Genomic DNA, 14,882 nt, shown 5'->3' on the forward strand with positions numbered 1-14,882 from the left:
GAGGGGGAGACACAGCACATGACAAGCCTGCAAGCCCACTGACGCTCCCTGCCTGCCTGCCTGATGCATTCCCAATCCCATTCATATCAAAGGTGTCAATGCATTTGCAAACTGGGGCTCACCTTAGAGATGACACATGGATGCTTTACAAAGTCAAGCTCTTCTGATGTGTTTGATTTCCTTAAATGCTATCTGGTTACATCTCTTCTACTTACAAAATAAATTCTGCTTCTACCTGCCTATATATATATATATATATATATATATATATATATATATATATATATAGAGAGAGAGAGAGAGAGAGAGAGAGAGAGAGAGAGAGAGAGAGAGAGAGAGCAATAGAAGCCACCAGGGTGTCTAATGTTATGCAGTTTTTAGTGCAGTTCCCGGTTACAGTCACTAGCAATAGGTTGTGGAGATGGTAGCAGAAGAATTGGGTACAGCTGGCAATATAGGAGAGGCGGTATCTATACCGAGGAGACAGCGGTTTGAGAAGAAAGGATTTTAGAGCAGCATATTTGCAAATAACCTATTTTATGTTGTATATTATGTATTTTTTATGTTTTTAGTTTTGTTTGCTTTTTTTTTTTTTTTTTTTTTTTCAGATGCAAGATCCCACACCAAGAAATATCAACTGCATCTCCAAGATAACTAAATTATTCTGCTAAACAACCACCGCGGAATTTATTTGAATTGATGTTTTCCCTCAAATCACAGTGGCTCTGCGAGATACGGGATTTTCCTCCACCGTTCCAGCCAGGATTTGTTTCAGGAGCCGTCAATACTTGTCTGGAAGAAACGAACAGCAATGACTGGATTTCCTTAGCAACTGAGAAAGGATTCTGACTCTTTTTATTTTGTATTCGTTCAGTTCATTCAATTCACTAACATATGAGGGAAATTGAAAGCAGCTCTCAGCTAATATGAAGATGAAACTGAAAAAGAACACGAGTATTTCTCACGGCAGTTTCCGCCTTTCCTGCTTTCTTTCTTTTTTGTAGCAGCAAATCTGGATTTTGATTGATATTGTTTTTTAATGCATCACATAGCTTTTTATGTGGAATAAAGAAGTCTGTGATAAAAGAAAAGATGCAGATTCCTTTGCTTCACTTCATGAAAATACAGGCAAAATTACCGAACTGCCATAAGAAGTTGCGAACGAGTTCCAGTCGTCATGTAATTGTTACACATCTCGGCTTTCTATTTTCAATATTAAAAAAATAAATAAAAAAACAAACCGTAGTCTGTTCTATAGGGAACAAGCACACATTTGGAGTAAACCTTCCTTAGCATCTATAACTGTGCCAGTAGAAATCTGAGGGATACCTGCACCTTTTCGGGAAATTTCATTTGCAGGTAATTATGTAGGCAGCCTCCAGGCAGTAGGATTGTGCGATCGACCAGGAAACCAGGGGGACACCTTTAAAAATGCTCTTGTTACAGCCACTGTCTACTCTGGATAACTATAAGCACTGATATCAGGGTTATGTAAAACATAAAATGGCAAACATTTGCAGTGGAGATTTATAAATATTTATATTCACACATTCTGTTTCAAGGCGGATTGCTTGCTTGATATTTGTATTTATTTATTTATTACTTGAATTCTTCTTAATTGGGGTCCAGTGTGATATCGGAAGGGTTAGGGCTGATGCCATGGATTTGTAAGCTTTGCTGCAAGAGCTCTTAAAATGTTGAGTTCTCGCTGTGCTGCCGGGGCTCCCGTTCGGATCAGCGAGGCTCACGGCAAGAGAAATGGACCCCTCGGCTCCCCCCAGCGCCCCCGTTGCCTTTTGAAGGATGTCCCTCATCAGAGCACCTGCCCGGGACAGCACTGAGACCCCCGGCCAGAGAGAGAGAATCCGCAGCCGCATGAAAATGGTGATCGATCAGCTGGAGGGGATCCTCAGGGAGCTGAAGGAGGTGGCCAGGGAACTCCGAGAGGTAGGAGCACCTTCTCTCGCCTCCAAATAATTATGTTACAAGGGTTTTTGGGGAGATATTTAGAGTTAAACATCGTTTTCGGAGATGTTAATGATTCTTCTGAACGCTTTTCTCAAAACGTATTAGTATTTAAATTATTGTTCTTTGGGCTACTATAGTTAACTTTGTTACCTATATAATTAATCTAACAAATTAAATTATGCAGCCATTACTCTAACTATACGGTATGCGTGTGCATGTCGTACAGTATCTAGATGATTTATAGCTATGGCCAAAAGTTTTGCACCACCTAGAATTGTAGGATTGAAGTGGAATACAACAAAGCGATAAGTAATTCAATATGTTAACATTATTCAGCTGGTGTTAATCGACTTTATGAAGCAAAATTAGTTCATTCTAGAGGGTGATGCAAAACTTTTGGCCATCGTTGTAACTCTGTGAAGAAGTACAGATTTACATGCCTATACAGTAGCTATCTAATGGGTTTACTAGTATAGATAGATAGATAGATATTTTGTAATATTTTGCAAAATACTTTGTAACAAAACATTTATAAATACATTTGACAGAAAAAAGACATTTTATACAAAAATCATAGAATGAGTTATTTTAACTCATGAGTTAAAAATCTTCAGCAAAAAAGGGTTAAAATAGGTGATCAAACAATATGGTTAGTTAGACAAAGAGACAGATAGCTCTTTATATATATATATATATAGTTCAAGAGAGACCCTCGTTAATAAGGGTAATAGATAGATAGATAGATAGATAGATAGATAGATAGATAGATAGATAGATAGATTATGGCTAAAATACTTTCTATTTTATTTTCCTGTTATTTTCTGTAAACAAAAATCAGGTTTTCTCTTCAAGGGAATGTCAAAACTATATTTCCATACAGCTCAAGATAGATAGCATTTTTGTTAACAGCTCATTAAAGCTGTAAGCAACAACTGAAGCTAAGAAATGTGTGGTTAAACACCAAGTTGTATTCTGTGTGTCATTTTAACCCATATTATTGCTGGATGAGGCTGTCAAAGCTCAGCTTTTCCCCGCTAGCGTCTCTGTCCCCAACAGTGCATTCTGTACCTGTCTGTCTGTGGTATTCAGGTAGAGGTCAGAGCTAAAACGGGTCTCAGATTTCATCAAATAGTTTCTCTACGCAGTGAGTATGACGCAGTAATCAGGCTATATCCCCTTTGCATTAAACACACAGGAGTGTCATATTCCATCCAAACTTCTCATTGAAGGGGGGTGGGGGTACATGAATCCAGTGAAGCTGCTGCTGCTGATAACTGTTTCATTCTCAGGATGGGGGAGACATGCATGAATCCAATAAAGTTGCTGCTGCTGCTGCTGATATCTGGCTCATTCTCATTGAAGGGTGGTGGTGGGGCAGGTGTGGGGGGGTGGTGGTGTGCGTGAAACCAGTGAAGCTGCTGTTGATAATTCAGGGCTTGCAAAATTGCTAGCCCGACGTTCCGGGATGGCCCGATGGGCAATCCGATATTTTTTACTCTATAACAAGATCGTGTTCTGTGCTTTAATCAAATAGCAGTTTCCCAATCGAGATTCCTCTCACACATCATCCTGATAAAACATGTTCTCTTTCAATTCGAAAATAGCCATCAACTAATGGGTATCACCGTCAGGTGATAGGATTATGCTGAGCTTAATATAAAAGCTGCCTTTAGGCCTCCGTAGCTCTGATGTCAGCTCCCCACCCCTCAGGTGCTGAATGATTATGCAGAGCGTAGGAAGCCCAGCCTCTTTTTGCTTTCAGCTGCTGATCAGAATTGAGTGTAATCTATTTGTTGTTCTACAACACTCTGATTATTAAAAAATAAAAAATAAAATTCAGTGCTTGTACCCTCCGTTGCCTTAATTGTGCACGGGAAGCTGCCGGGCGCCCTTTCCCTGGGTTTATCTCACTGAAGACCTAGTTACGATTGTTGAGCGCGGACTGCAATTCACCGAGCTCCATTGAATTTTGCTCCCGCCTTTAGCTCTCATGTTCGGCATGCCGGCTGAGTCTCTTATTCGAGCGTTCTCGCTCTTTTCAGCTTGCTGACAATTTGAGTCTGTCTCACTAACTATTATTATTTATTACTTTGAGAGCTTATTGTTATTAACTGTATATTTTATTAATTGTACTAACATTTGTTTTTCTTTCTTTCAGAGAGAAACACGAGGTGTGTGTGTGTTGGCCCTGGGCCAGAGGGCAGTACAGCAGTGATCTTTTTAGATCATAGCCTGCTAGACACTCAGCAGCGGTCTTTATTAGACCATTGCCAGCTCTAGACACTAGCTGCACACAAAGTTTTTTCTGTGTGTTGGCTTATATCTCCCGATCTAAATTTTAATCGGGTTTTCTGAGGTATTATTCCCCAACTGTGTCTCACCACACCCTCGCAGTGACACGCACACCTGTACCCCGTGCACTCCCGTACACACGCTTTGCGCTGTGCGCTGTGCCAGGTTTCCATGAATGCGGTTCTTGTAGCTGAAAAATGCCCCCAGAGGACGCGCATGAATTCTGTGTTTCTTGCCTGGGTCCAGAACATGCTGCTTTGGCTCTCTCCGACACAGCATTCTGCACTATCTGCGGGAAGTTCCAGAGGCGGGTCCTAAAGGCTAGAGCCAACAGGGCAATGGGGCTGGGATCTCCATCTAGCAGGAGATCTCATTGTGAGTCTGTTCCCCCTTCAGGTGGTACAGCATCATCTCCTGCCTGCCAGTAACTATCCAGGTCACCCTCCCCATCTCTCGGGCGACGCTCTCGCTCACCTACCTGGAACGTAATTCTCCTTGGTTAAGCCAGTACAGGACAAAACACTGCCCCCTTTCCCCAACTTTGTCAGGGAGATCCAGACTTCCTGGTCCAACGCAATGTCAGCACGTAACACGATGGCTGGAGCTCAGGTTTTTTCTTCCATGCAGGGAGCAGAGGGTGCCAGCTTGGCAGCATTCCCCCCGGTGGACTCCGCCATTGCGGCCCTTGTACAGGCACGATGCTCTCAAGAAGGCGTATGCTGCTTCCTCCCAAGCTGCCCGGCTTTCCAATGTGTCTAGCATGCTGTCTGTCTATCAGACTATCCTTATTAAGGAGCTCCCTGATATGGTCACCGCGGCTCACAGACAAGAGCTGAACCAGATCTCTGAGGCAGTCAGCAGACTGGCCCAACTCACGGCCAGAGCGGAGGGCCGTTGCCTTGTGGCACTGGTGGTCAACAGGCGGCAACTCTGGCTTTCCCAGGCTAGAGATCAGGAGCAGGACAAGTCCTCTCTCCTGGACGCCCCTATCACTCCTGGCCATACGTTTGGTCCAGCAGTGGAGGAGATGCTTAAGAGGACTCCACGGAAGCCTGCTTTGCCTACTGGGGCTTCTCCCATGTGGGGGCGACAGCCTACGCCCAGGCCTGCTTATGTTCCTACGGCACGCCCGGTAGCACCTTCCCTGTAGCGCAGTCAGCCTGCAAAGAGGGGTAACTGGCGTACTAGGGGGGTTGGCAATCGCCAAGCAACCCAAGGGTCCCATGACTGCGCCCCACTAGCGTGGCTTAAGGCTCAGCATCCCTAAAGGGCCGCAGCAGCCTTCAATCCCTGTCTCCCAGTTAGTATACTGGCAAACCAGCACCAACGACAGTTGGGTGCTATGCGGGCTGATTACAGCCTTCAGTTCCAGTTAAAACCACCCCCCTTTCGAGGGGTGATAGTAACTGCAGCGAAGGACCTGCTCCATCATGCGGCTCTCAGCACAGAAATCCTGTCACTTCTCTGAAGTGTGCCATTCACGAAGTAGATCCCTCCTCTTGCAAGGAGGGGTTCTATTCAATGTACTTCCTAGAGCCCAAGAAGGACGAGAAGGACTTCTGAACAAACACCTTCGGGTCTTACGTTTCAAGATGCTCTCGCACCACAATGTTGTCCAGGCCATTCGGCCTGGTGATTGGTTTACCGCCGTGGACCTGAAGGATGCATTCCTTCACATACCCATCAGGCCCGGGCACTGGAAATACCTTCGCTTCGCGTTTCAGGGCAGGTTGTACGAGTACTGCGTACTCCCCTTCGGCCTGTCCCTTGCTCCTTGCACCTTTTCCAAGTGCATGGACGCCATTCTGCCCCCCCCCCGCGGGTTCATGGCGTTCGACTGATGAATTGTCTAGATGACTGGATCGTCTGTGCTCAGTCACAGGAGCAAGCACTGGTACATACGCCGTTGGTCACAGACCACCTCCAGTGGCTTGGTCTCAGGATGAACCTGCAAAAGTGCCGCCTTACGCCAAGCCAGCCTTCGGATTTTCTGGGCCTCCACCTAGACTCGGTGTCTGTGAAGAGTCTTGCCTCTCCCTATTCAGGTTGAGAGAGACAGTAAGCATGGTGCTGTGTCAGCACATGCTGGGGTTGATGGCTGCTGCCTCGCAAGCCCTTCCTTTGGGCCTTCTCCACTAAAGGCCTTTCCAGACCTGGTCAACTCGTTTACGCTTCACCCACAACGAGACAGACATTGCAGGCTGGTGAAATCCCAGTCCTGCTGGAGAACCTGGTTTTTGACCCTAGTGCAACTTCTGCCCGGCCAGCTGAAGCAGATCCCCCTGCGGGCAGATCTCTCTCAGGCCTAGGGCGATCTGTGGCACCCGAACCCCCAGCTGATGCAGCTATGGGTCTGGCCCCTGAACGGGAACGCCTGTCAACTCTAGGGCTGTTATCGGCAGTTATTGCCATTATTCAGAGAGCGAGAGCTCCCTCTACAAGGTCGCATATACACATATAAGTGGCAGTTATTTCAAGACTGGTGTCTGGCCCAGGGCCAGGACCCAGTTACCTGCCCCATGGCAGTTATCTTACAGTTTCTCCAGAGACTATTAGATGACAGTAGGTCCCCTTCCACATTAAAGGTGTACCTGGCAGCCATATCTGCTTGTCACATGGGCATAGATGGGTTATTGCCTGGAAACCATTTCCTGGCATCTCAATTTCTTAAGGTTGCAAGGAGGCTGTGTCCTCCCAGGACATCTAGCCTCCCCTCGTGGCGCCTTGATGTGGTGCTGGAAGCCCTTACAAAAGCCCCATTTGAGCCACTCCACACTGTGGATCAGAAGCTCATGTCTTTAAAGACTGCATTTTTGCTGGCTATTGCTTGACTGCTGTATTTTTTTAGTATGCTCTCCAGCATTACCCATGTGATAAGAGTAAGAGACAATATTGTACTGCTAAAGACCCTCTGTTCATAGAACAGTGTTAGGACATATGTCTTTCGAACCACACGCTGAGGCGCTGTTCCATGTATATTTTTTACATGTAGACCGATCCTGTCCTACTGCTGCATGGTCTCCCTTGCAACTGCTTTGGTACACAGTACCCATTAGTTGATGGCTATATTCGAATTGAAAGAGAACATAAGGTTGCGGATGCAACCCTGGTTCTCTGAAAGAGAAAATAGCCATCAAGCAGCGAGGTCGCTTCGGTAGCCCTTGCGGCCTGAAGCAAAAGAGGCTGGGCTTCCTATGCTCTGCATAGTCATTCAGCACCCGAGGGGCGGGGCTCTGACGTCAGAGCTACGGCGGCCTAAAGGCAGCTTTTATATTACTCTCAGCATAATCCTATCACCTGACGGCGATACCCATTAGTTGAATGCTATATTCTCTTTCAGAGAACCAGGGTTGCATCCACAACCTTACATTTAGAGGGATCAATGTGTTTCATTGGTAATGCTTGAGCGATTTCCAGGGTGATCTACACATACACACTGTTTGTGACCAAATCCCGTGAGGATTTCCCTGTGTAATACCCCTGACAACTCAAGCAATCATATCTAGCCAGCGCGCTGGTATGTCACGTGACTGTCTGCTCACTGAAATGAAGGGTAAAACGGACACTACGACAGCCAAAGTATGTACATTTATATTAAAGACTATGATTTTTATAAACAAAGTTACAGCCTGGAATTGCAAGCTACTGTACTCTGCTCACCAAGATTCACATTTTGTTATCTTGTTGTTACCTTTATTAAATCGTTAACTTTAGTTCCCAACCCAAGAAAAAATAAATCGAATACGATAGTTATTATCACTGACTCAGATTTAGCATGTAGCATGTTAACATTGCTTTTTTCATTTCTTTAACATGATTAATACATTTTATTTTAAATGTATGGTGCTTGCTTGTAACTGATTGTATCGAGTGCAGTAACAGCCTCAGGTCCAAAGAAATTTGGATCAGAATCCAGTATCATCCCTTACAAAAAAATAACATACTGCAAGTATATTTGTGCTAAAATTGTCTGGTTTTAGTATACTGTTGGTACCATTATACTATCCTATTTTGGCACAATAATACTTGCAGTATACAACTTTGTATATTCTTTTTGTAAATAATGCAACATAGTTCTCAAATGTTGGACATTTATTAGATTGTATCTTACTTCTCTTCTGCATACCTACATTGTCACTTGCTAGATCTGCACCTCCAGATTCTGACAAATACTTTTATAAAACCAGGAGCAATTTCTAATCTGGATCAAAAAGCTATAATGCTCTATGGCTGCCCGCCTATGTGGATAACTATCAAAAAACTAGTAGTATGGAATTTTGATGTTGATAAAATATATAAGAACATAAGAACATAAGAAAGTTAAAAACGAGAGGAGGCCATTCGGCCTATCTTGCTCATTTGGTTGTTAGTCGCTTATTGATCCCAGAATCTCATCAAGCAGCTTCTTGAAGGATCTCAGGGTGTCAGCTTCAAAGACATGACTGGGAAGTTGGTTCCAGACCCTCACAATTCTGTGTTTAAAAATGTGCCTCCTATTTTCTGTTTTGAATGCCCCTTTGTCTAATCTCCATTTGTGACCCCTGGTCCTTGTTTCTTTTTTCAGGTCAAAAAAGTCCCTTGGGTCAACATTGTCAATACCATTTAGAATGTTGAGTGCTTGAATCAGGTCGCCGCATAGTCTTCTTTGTTCAAGACTGAATAGATTCAAATCTCTTAGCATGTCTGCATATGACATGCCTTTTAAACCCGGAATAATTCTGGTCGCTCTTCTTTGCACTCTTTCTAGAGCAGCAATGTTCTTTTTGTAGTGAGATAACCAGAACTGAACACAATATTCAAGATGAGGTCTTACTAACACATTGTACATTTTTTTTTTTTGTCTGCCCAGTTCAGAATCTTGTCTAGATCATTTTAAATGACCTTTGCTGCTGCAACAGTGTTTGCCACTCCTCCTACTTTTGTGTCGCCTGCAAATTTAACAATTTTGCTTACTATACCAGAATCTAAATCATTAATGTAGATTAGGAATAGCAGAGGACCTAATACTGATCCCTGTGGTACTCCACTGGTTACCTCACTCCATTTTGAGGTTTCTCCTCTAATCAGTACTTTCTGTTTTCTACATGTTAACCACTCCCTAACCCATGTACATGCATTTCCTTGGTGTGAGATATTGAGATATTGTACCTATATTGAGTACAGTGTACTTTGTACAAATCATAGTTTTGCGAGCCCTGTAACTGTTTCATTCTCACTGAAGGGTGTGTGTGTGTGTGGGGGGGGTTACTTGAATCCAGTGAAGCTGCTGCTGCTACTGCTGCTGCTGATATTTGTTTCATTCTCATTGAAGGGTGGGGGTGGGGGTGGGGTACATGGATCCTGTGAAGATGTTGCTGCTGCCGATATCTGTTTTGTTCTGGGTACCCTTGGGGGATCTAGTTGTATATTCAAGCACTAGAGTACAGTACTGAACATGACAGCACATTATGTCCTAGGTGTCTTTTTACCAGTAAATAATATGAAATCGGTTCATTGTCTTCCCTGTGGATGGCTCTCTTCAACTATATCTGTGATCCTACATAGACTTGACAGTTGTGCTAATTAAATACACAGTTTTATCAGAAGAATTCGGCTGAACTCTGGGTCATAGCAAAGAGACATTAGCCGGATATTAATTCCTGCTATCAAGTTGATAAGGGTGTCACTGGCTGTCAAAGGCACATTAAATATGAACTTCTGTCAAGCGACAGGTGTTTCAAACCATCTGTGGAAACACTGTAACTGCCTGTGTGAATGGGGAGGCCAGCACATCAGTTTATGAGTGGAGTCTTGGGAGGGGGGACATGGGAGTCCTGCACTGTTCAGTAAGATGGCTTGTCATCTTTGAATTGGTTGTAGATCTCCTTTAAAATCAAATATGTTTATCTTTTTTTTTAACTTCTCAATTGACCGTAATACTTATTTAAGTTATTTTCGTGCACGTCAAAAAAAAAAAGTCAAGCCTCCACTGATTAAAATAAGTAATTGATGTATATAGGATACAAAAATAAAATATTTATCTGGGCTAGAGGGTGCAGCAGGCTAATTCATTCATGTCACAAGTTGTGTTAACCTTGTAGACTTTAGTCTAAATCACACAGGCACTGTTAGCAGTTTCTGCTTGAGAGAGGGGCAGGACTGAATCTGGTACATACTGTATGAAGAGGGTGTCGAGGCCATAACTGGCTCTTATGAAACAAAACCAAGTTCATGCATATTGTATACTATACTGTACATTATATGTTGGCTGTATTAAATACATATTTGTAATAAACCACTATTTTGTATTACAATATGTAAACCTGTACCTTCTCGAGGAAACCATTAAAGATTTAAAATGCATTCCTATTTATAAATAACTGGAAACCCCACTATTAGATTTCAAGTTGTATGTTGTGTGTCTAAAATCTTTACTGTAACAAAGCTACATCTCATATAAACCACTGTATAACCGGATTACTTGCACTATCTTACAAGATTACCCAACAAGATCAAACAACGACTTCATGCTATTCACTCTTTGTCGATTGCACAAATGCTACAGTCTTTATTTGGACCAATATCAGGCATGTCGAGGTCTGTCCTTTGCTGCTTTGAGAAACACTGTAAAATCACCAAGGCTCCCCTCATGGACAATGAAAAGGTGTTCAACTTGAAGATTTGCAGAGGCATATATATCCTAAGCCCCTTTTACACTGGCACTCCTACCCGGGTCACAATCCTGCATAGTGGAAAACCTCGTACTTGGTTCGTACCCACGTTAACCCAGGTCCCAGCGAGCTGCCTCAGGATGTTGGTTGACACGCTTTGACCCGGTTTGAGCAAGACAAAATTCCTGGGCCGTTTGTGAGCTGACACAATAAGAAACAGTCACGTCTGCGTGAGGTTTCACTTTTTTATTTGAACCGTTTATCTTGGCCCTTGTGTCCTGCTTACTTTGTTCCTGTATATTTGTTGTTTTGTTATTAAATGTGCACTCTAGTGCTTAAACTGAAACTTCCTTGTTTCTGAGTCTCTCTTCCTGCCAATAACAACTTGGACCATGTTGCTGTCCTACAATAGGCTCTCAGAGGAAAAGCTAACAGTATCTGGTCTTCACATCTATCCTCACGTGTTCCCAGGGATCTCACACCTCCAGTGGAAGCGCTCCATTTAATGGAGATTTGAGATGGATTCTGCAGATCTGGAGGGCTCCTGATTCTCTGGTGTTAGAGCTGCTTAGGCTTCGAGTGAGGGCCAAATTAAATTACAGAAAAGTTAAAACCAGGAAAGAACGTTAGACCATGTAAAGGTCACGCACTGTTTCCTTTGAGGTGGCCTTTCTGTGCTGTGCTCTTACTGTCATACGAATTAAATTAGTAAAGGTATAAGTTGACAGCCAATTTTACTGGAATAGGTATGGGTTTACTGATATAGCATGGTATATATATATATATATATATATATATATATATATATATATATATATATATATATATATATATATATATATGATATATAACTATATGAATGTTCTGATATTTTTCCTACGACTAATTACTCTTAGTAAATTGAATCTTTGGTAACATTTTTAAATGCATCCCTTAAGCAATCGACAGTCAATATAAATAGTTTCTTCTTTGTAGCACAAAGTGAAATTAAAGTAATAAAATAGCTTTGCAAATGACATTTCACACCTTCTCCATGAATAAACAATAGCTTGTACCATCAGCTGCATGCAACATCAGACTTGAAACTGAATGTGTAATCCATAGAGTAAAAGGAGGTCAACAAGTGGAATCAAACAACAGCAGCTCTGCAGGTAAACCCCAGCAGAATAAATACAGTGCAGTCAGAGCGAAACTGAACGAGAATTGCAGACACACACACACTTCTTCAAACTGCAGTGAGAGCAGATCCTCTTTAAACTGACAACTCAATTCACAGTTATACTAGAGCTACTTGCACAATTTCCTAGGTCGCTTGCCTGGTTAGACGTTTATTAGAATACATGAATGAACCAAACTGTGGCCTTGAGCCATGGGCTTCTAATTTGTCACCAATTGCTGATTGATATGGTGGTCTATTATCTTTACTTCCTCTTTTAAGATCACAATCTCTAATTTGCAAGCATTTCCAGAAATCCTGTTTCTGCAGTTTGTATTATTTTTTAAGTCCTCAAAGGATTTTAATGTGTTTTTGTGGAAGTGCTCCCAGGTCTTTCCAAAAAATAGCTTTTCCACCCATTTAAATTTTGGGGTTGTTCCATATTGTTGCATTCCTTGTCTAGAAAGGGGTGAGTCTTTCTCTCTCCTATGTAGCAGAACCCATATTTCCTTGGAGTGGATCATTACAGGGTTTTTTTTTTTTTTTTTTTTTTGCTTTTTCTTGCAAGATTTGACTCAGTCCTGGGTCAAAAGGCAAGTTTATATGGGATTAAATATCAACCCGTACTGGCTTTTTGTCATCACTTTTAAATAGGGATGGAATCTGGGCAGCCAAAAATGCTTGCTTATATACTTTTAGATTGGGAAGGTTCAATCTACCTCTTGTCACTGTTGGATAGGGTCTAAACAATGTTAAATAAGCTTTTTTCAACTCCAGAGGAACGGTGCACTCATTCTATCCATTGTTTTAAAGGACATTTTGAGAGGTAACATAGTGGTTACATAGTTAACCTGTAAAGTTTTACCATTATTATAATCAGGACCCTCCCCCACATTTGAAGTTTATCCAAGTTTTTTAAGTTAGTCTGGTAGCTATCAGTTGTGACATATTACCTTCCATCATTTGGTTCAGTCTGGGATTCAGTTGTATTTAAGTTTATTTAGTAGTTTTTTAGTATACCCTTCTGAATTTCTATTTTTTAAAGGGGCAGTTTTTTGACAGTGGCATCACCTCAGAGTTGGACCAATTTACATTATAATCCGATAAAGCAGAAAGATTTCACCAAGTCTAGAAGTGTTGTGTGTTGGTATTGAAGTTTGAAGGACTGAGACTATTACCCGTATATCATCTTCGTCTACGTTTTAAAATGTTTTTTTTAAAGAAAATAATGAGGAAAATCATTTTCTAATAGTGATAGTACCCTCTGATGAAGGGCCCTCTCACCTTCGGCTCAGGATGCATAACTCCAGTATATAATGTAAAACTTCCATTTAAAGAAACGATAAACGGAGGGTGTTTAACTACAATATATTTGTCTCCTGTGTTTTTAAGATAATTCTGCTTTCTTATTTTAAAGTAATAATTGTGTAAAATTGTATTTACTGTAAATAAGAAAGAAATGTAAAATATAAACTAGTAACACTACCTTCAATGGTACATTAACAATACAACCTTCAATTATTCTTATTAAATGAAGCATTCCCATAAAGAACCAGATATATGCTCACCAAGCAATTCTGAGGTGCTTGCAACAATGTCCCAGGTTCCACTCTATGATTCAGAAAGACCCTTCTGTAGGTGTAGCAGCACCGTATCAGTGTGGTAACAAAACAGAGTTCATAGAGCCAGATTCAGTCAAATTGACATACAGTAATGTAATGATTCATATGGCAATAATTCCCCAAAATGATTTCCCCAGCAGAGCCTGTATGGAAATGAAGACTCAAGCTGCCAAGGCCTGCTTGTGTAATTTATGTATCTCTTTTCCCCAGCATGGGGACAGAGCCTCTCTGGAAATTAGCTAGTCAACTGAAAGGAGTGTGCTCTCTATAGTATCCTCCCACAACAATCCAACAAGGGGAGCTGCTTAAAGCTGCAGTCGTGTATGAATAAAATAAAGTGACATTAACATGTGACTCTGTGAGCTGTATTCAGAGCAGCTGGATGTAAAATAATGCCAAACATGTGTAAACCCTTAGAACTTTTAAATTAAAAAAGTGACACTTTAGTAAAATGCGCCAGTGTTGATGTCTGTGGCTTGTTTATTTTATTTATATTCCAGTTGCAGTTTCTGAACATGCAGATTTGTTTATAAAGCTTAAGAAAAAACAAAACAAAAACATAGATCTTCTCCAGTCATTCAAAACCTTGTTCAGCATCTTTACCTTTGATTAAATACATCTAAATACACACAAAACATTATGTCATTCATGTGGCATAGATTTATGGAATTTAGTTTCATGATGAAACCAAGTATTTCCTTTGAAGTAAGAATCAGGCCTCAAACTATACAAATTTGGTTTTGAAAGACCAAAGTAGTGATAAATGTGTTAGCCCTGAGACACGACCAATTACCAGCACTTGTCTTCATAAGCTGCACACGTGATCTTTCATTTTACGATAAACAACATTTTTTGCGGCCAATAATTCTTTTTTTACGATTTCCATTACATGAGAGTAGATGTTAAAATTTCATGCTGATTTGAACTTGGCTCTCGCCAAGATAAGCACCAACTAAGATGTAGCTTTACAGTAAACTAATGTGATCCATCTGCATCTCCATCCATTTGCGTTTCTTTCCATCTGATGATGTTGATTTTTTTCTGCCTGGTGTTGATGGCTAAAGTGTAATGCTGGCTCCAGGGATCAGCTTATTTTGCCTCCCCAGTGCATCGGCACACACAACGTCTGTGATGCTGGCTCCGGGGATTAACCACAGTGCAGTCTGCCCAGTGCATCCGCATGAAAACTGTTTG

The 14,882-nt window shown here is 41.7% G+C and overlaps 1 protein-coding gene across 1 annotated transcript in view; it reads left to right on the plus strand.

The window, feature by feature from the left end:
• Nucleotides 1-404: 404 nt before the first annotated feature.
• The window catches only part of LOC121298905 (inhibitory synaptic factor 1-like), an 86,374-nt gene continuing 71,896 nt past the window's right edge, over nt 405-14,882 (plus strand). The window contains exon 1 of the mRNA XM_041226207.1: nt 405-1,947. Within this exon, the coding sequence (XP_041082141.1) occupies nt 1,804-1,947 (144 nt within the window). The 5' untranslated portion in view covers nt 405-1,803. The remainder of the gene's footprint in view (nt 1,948-14,882) is intronic.

Source organism: Polyodon spathula, chromosome 24 (assembly GCF_017654505.1).
Source record: "Polyodon spathula isolate WHYD16114869_AA chromosome 24, ASM1765450v1, whole genome shotgun sequence".
In the NCBI taxonomy this organism is placed as follows: domain Eukaryota; kingdom Metazoa; phylum Chordata; class Actinopteri; order Acipenseriformes; family Polyodontidae; genus Polyodon; species Polyodon spathula.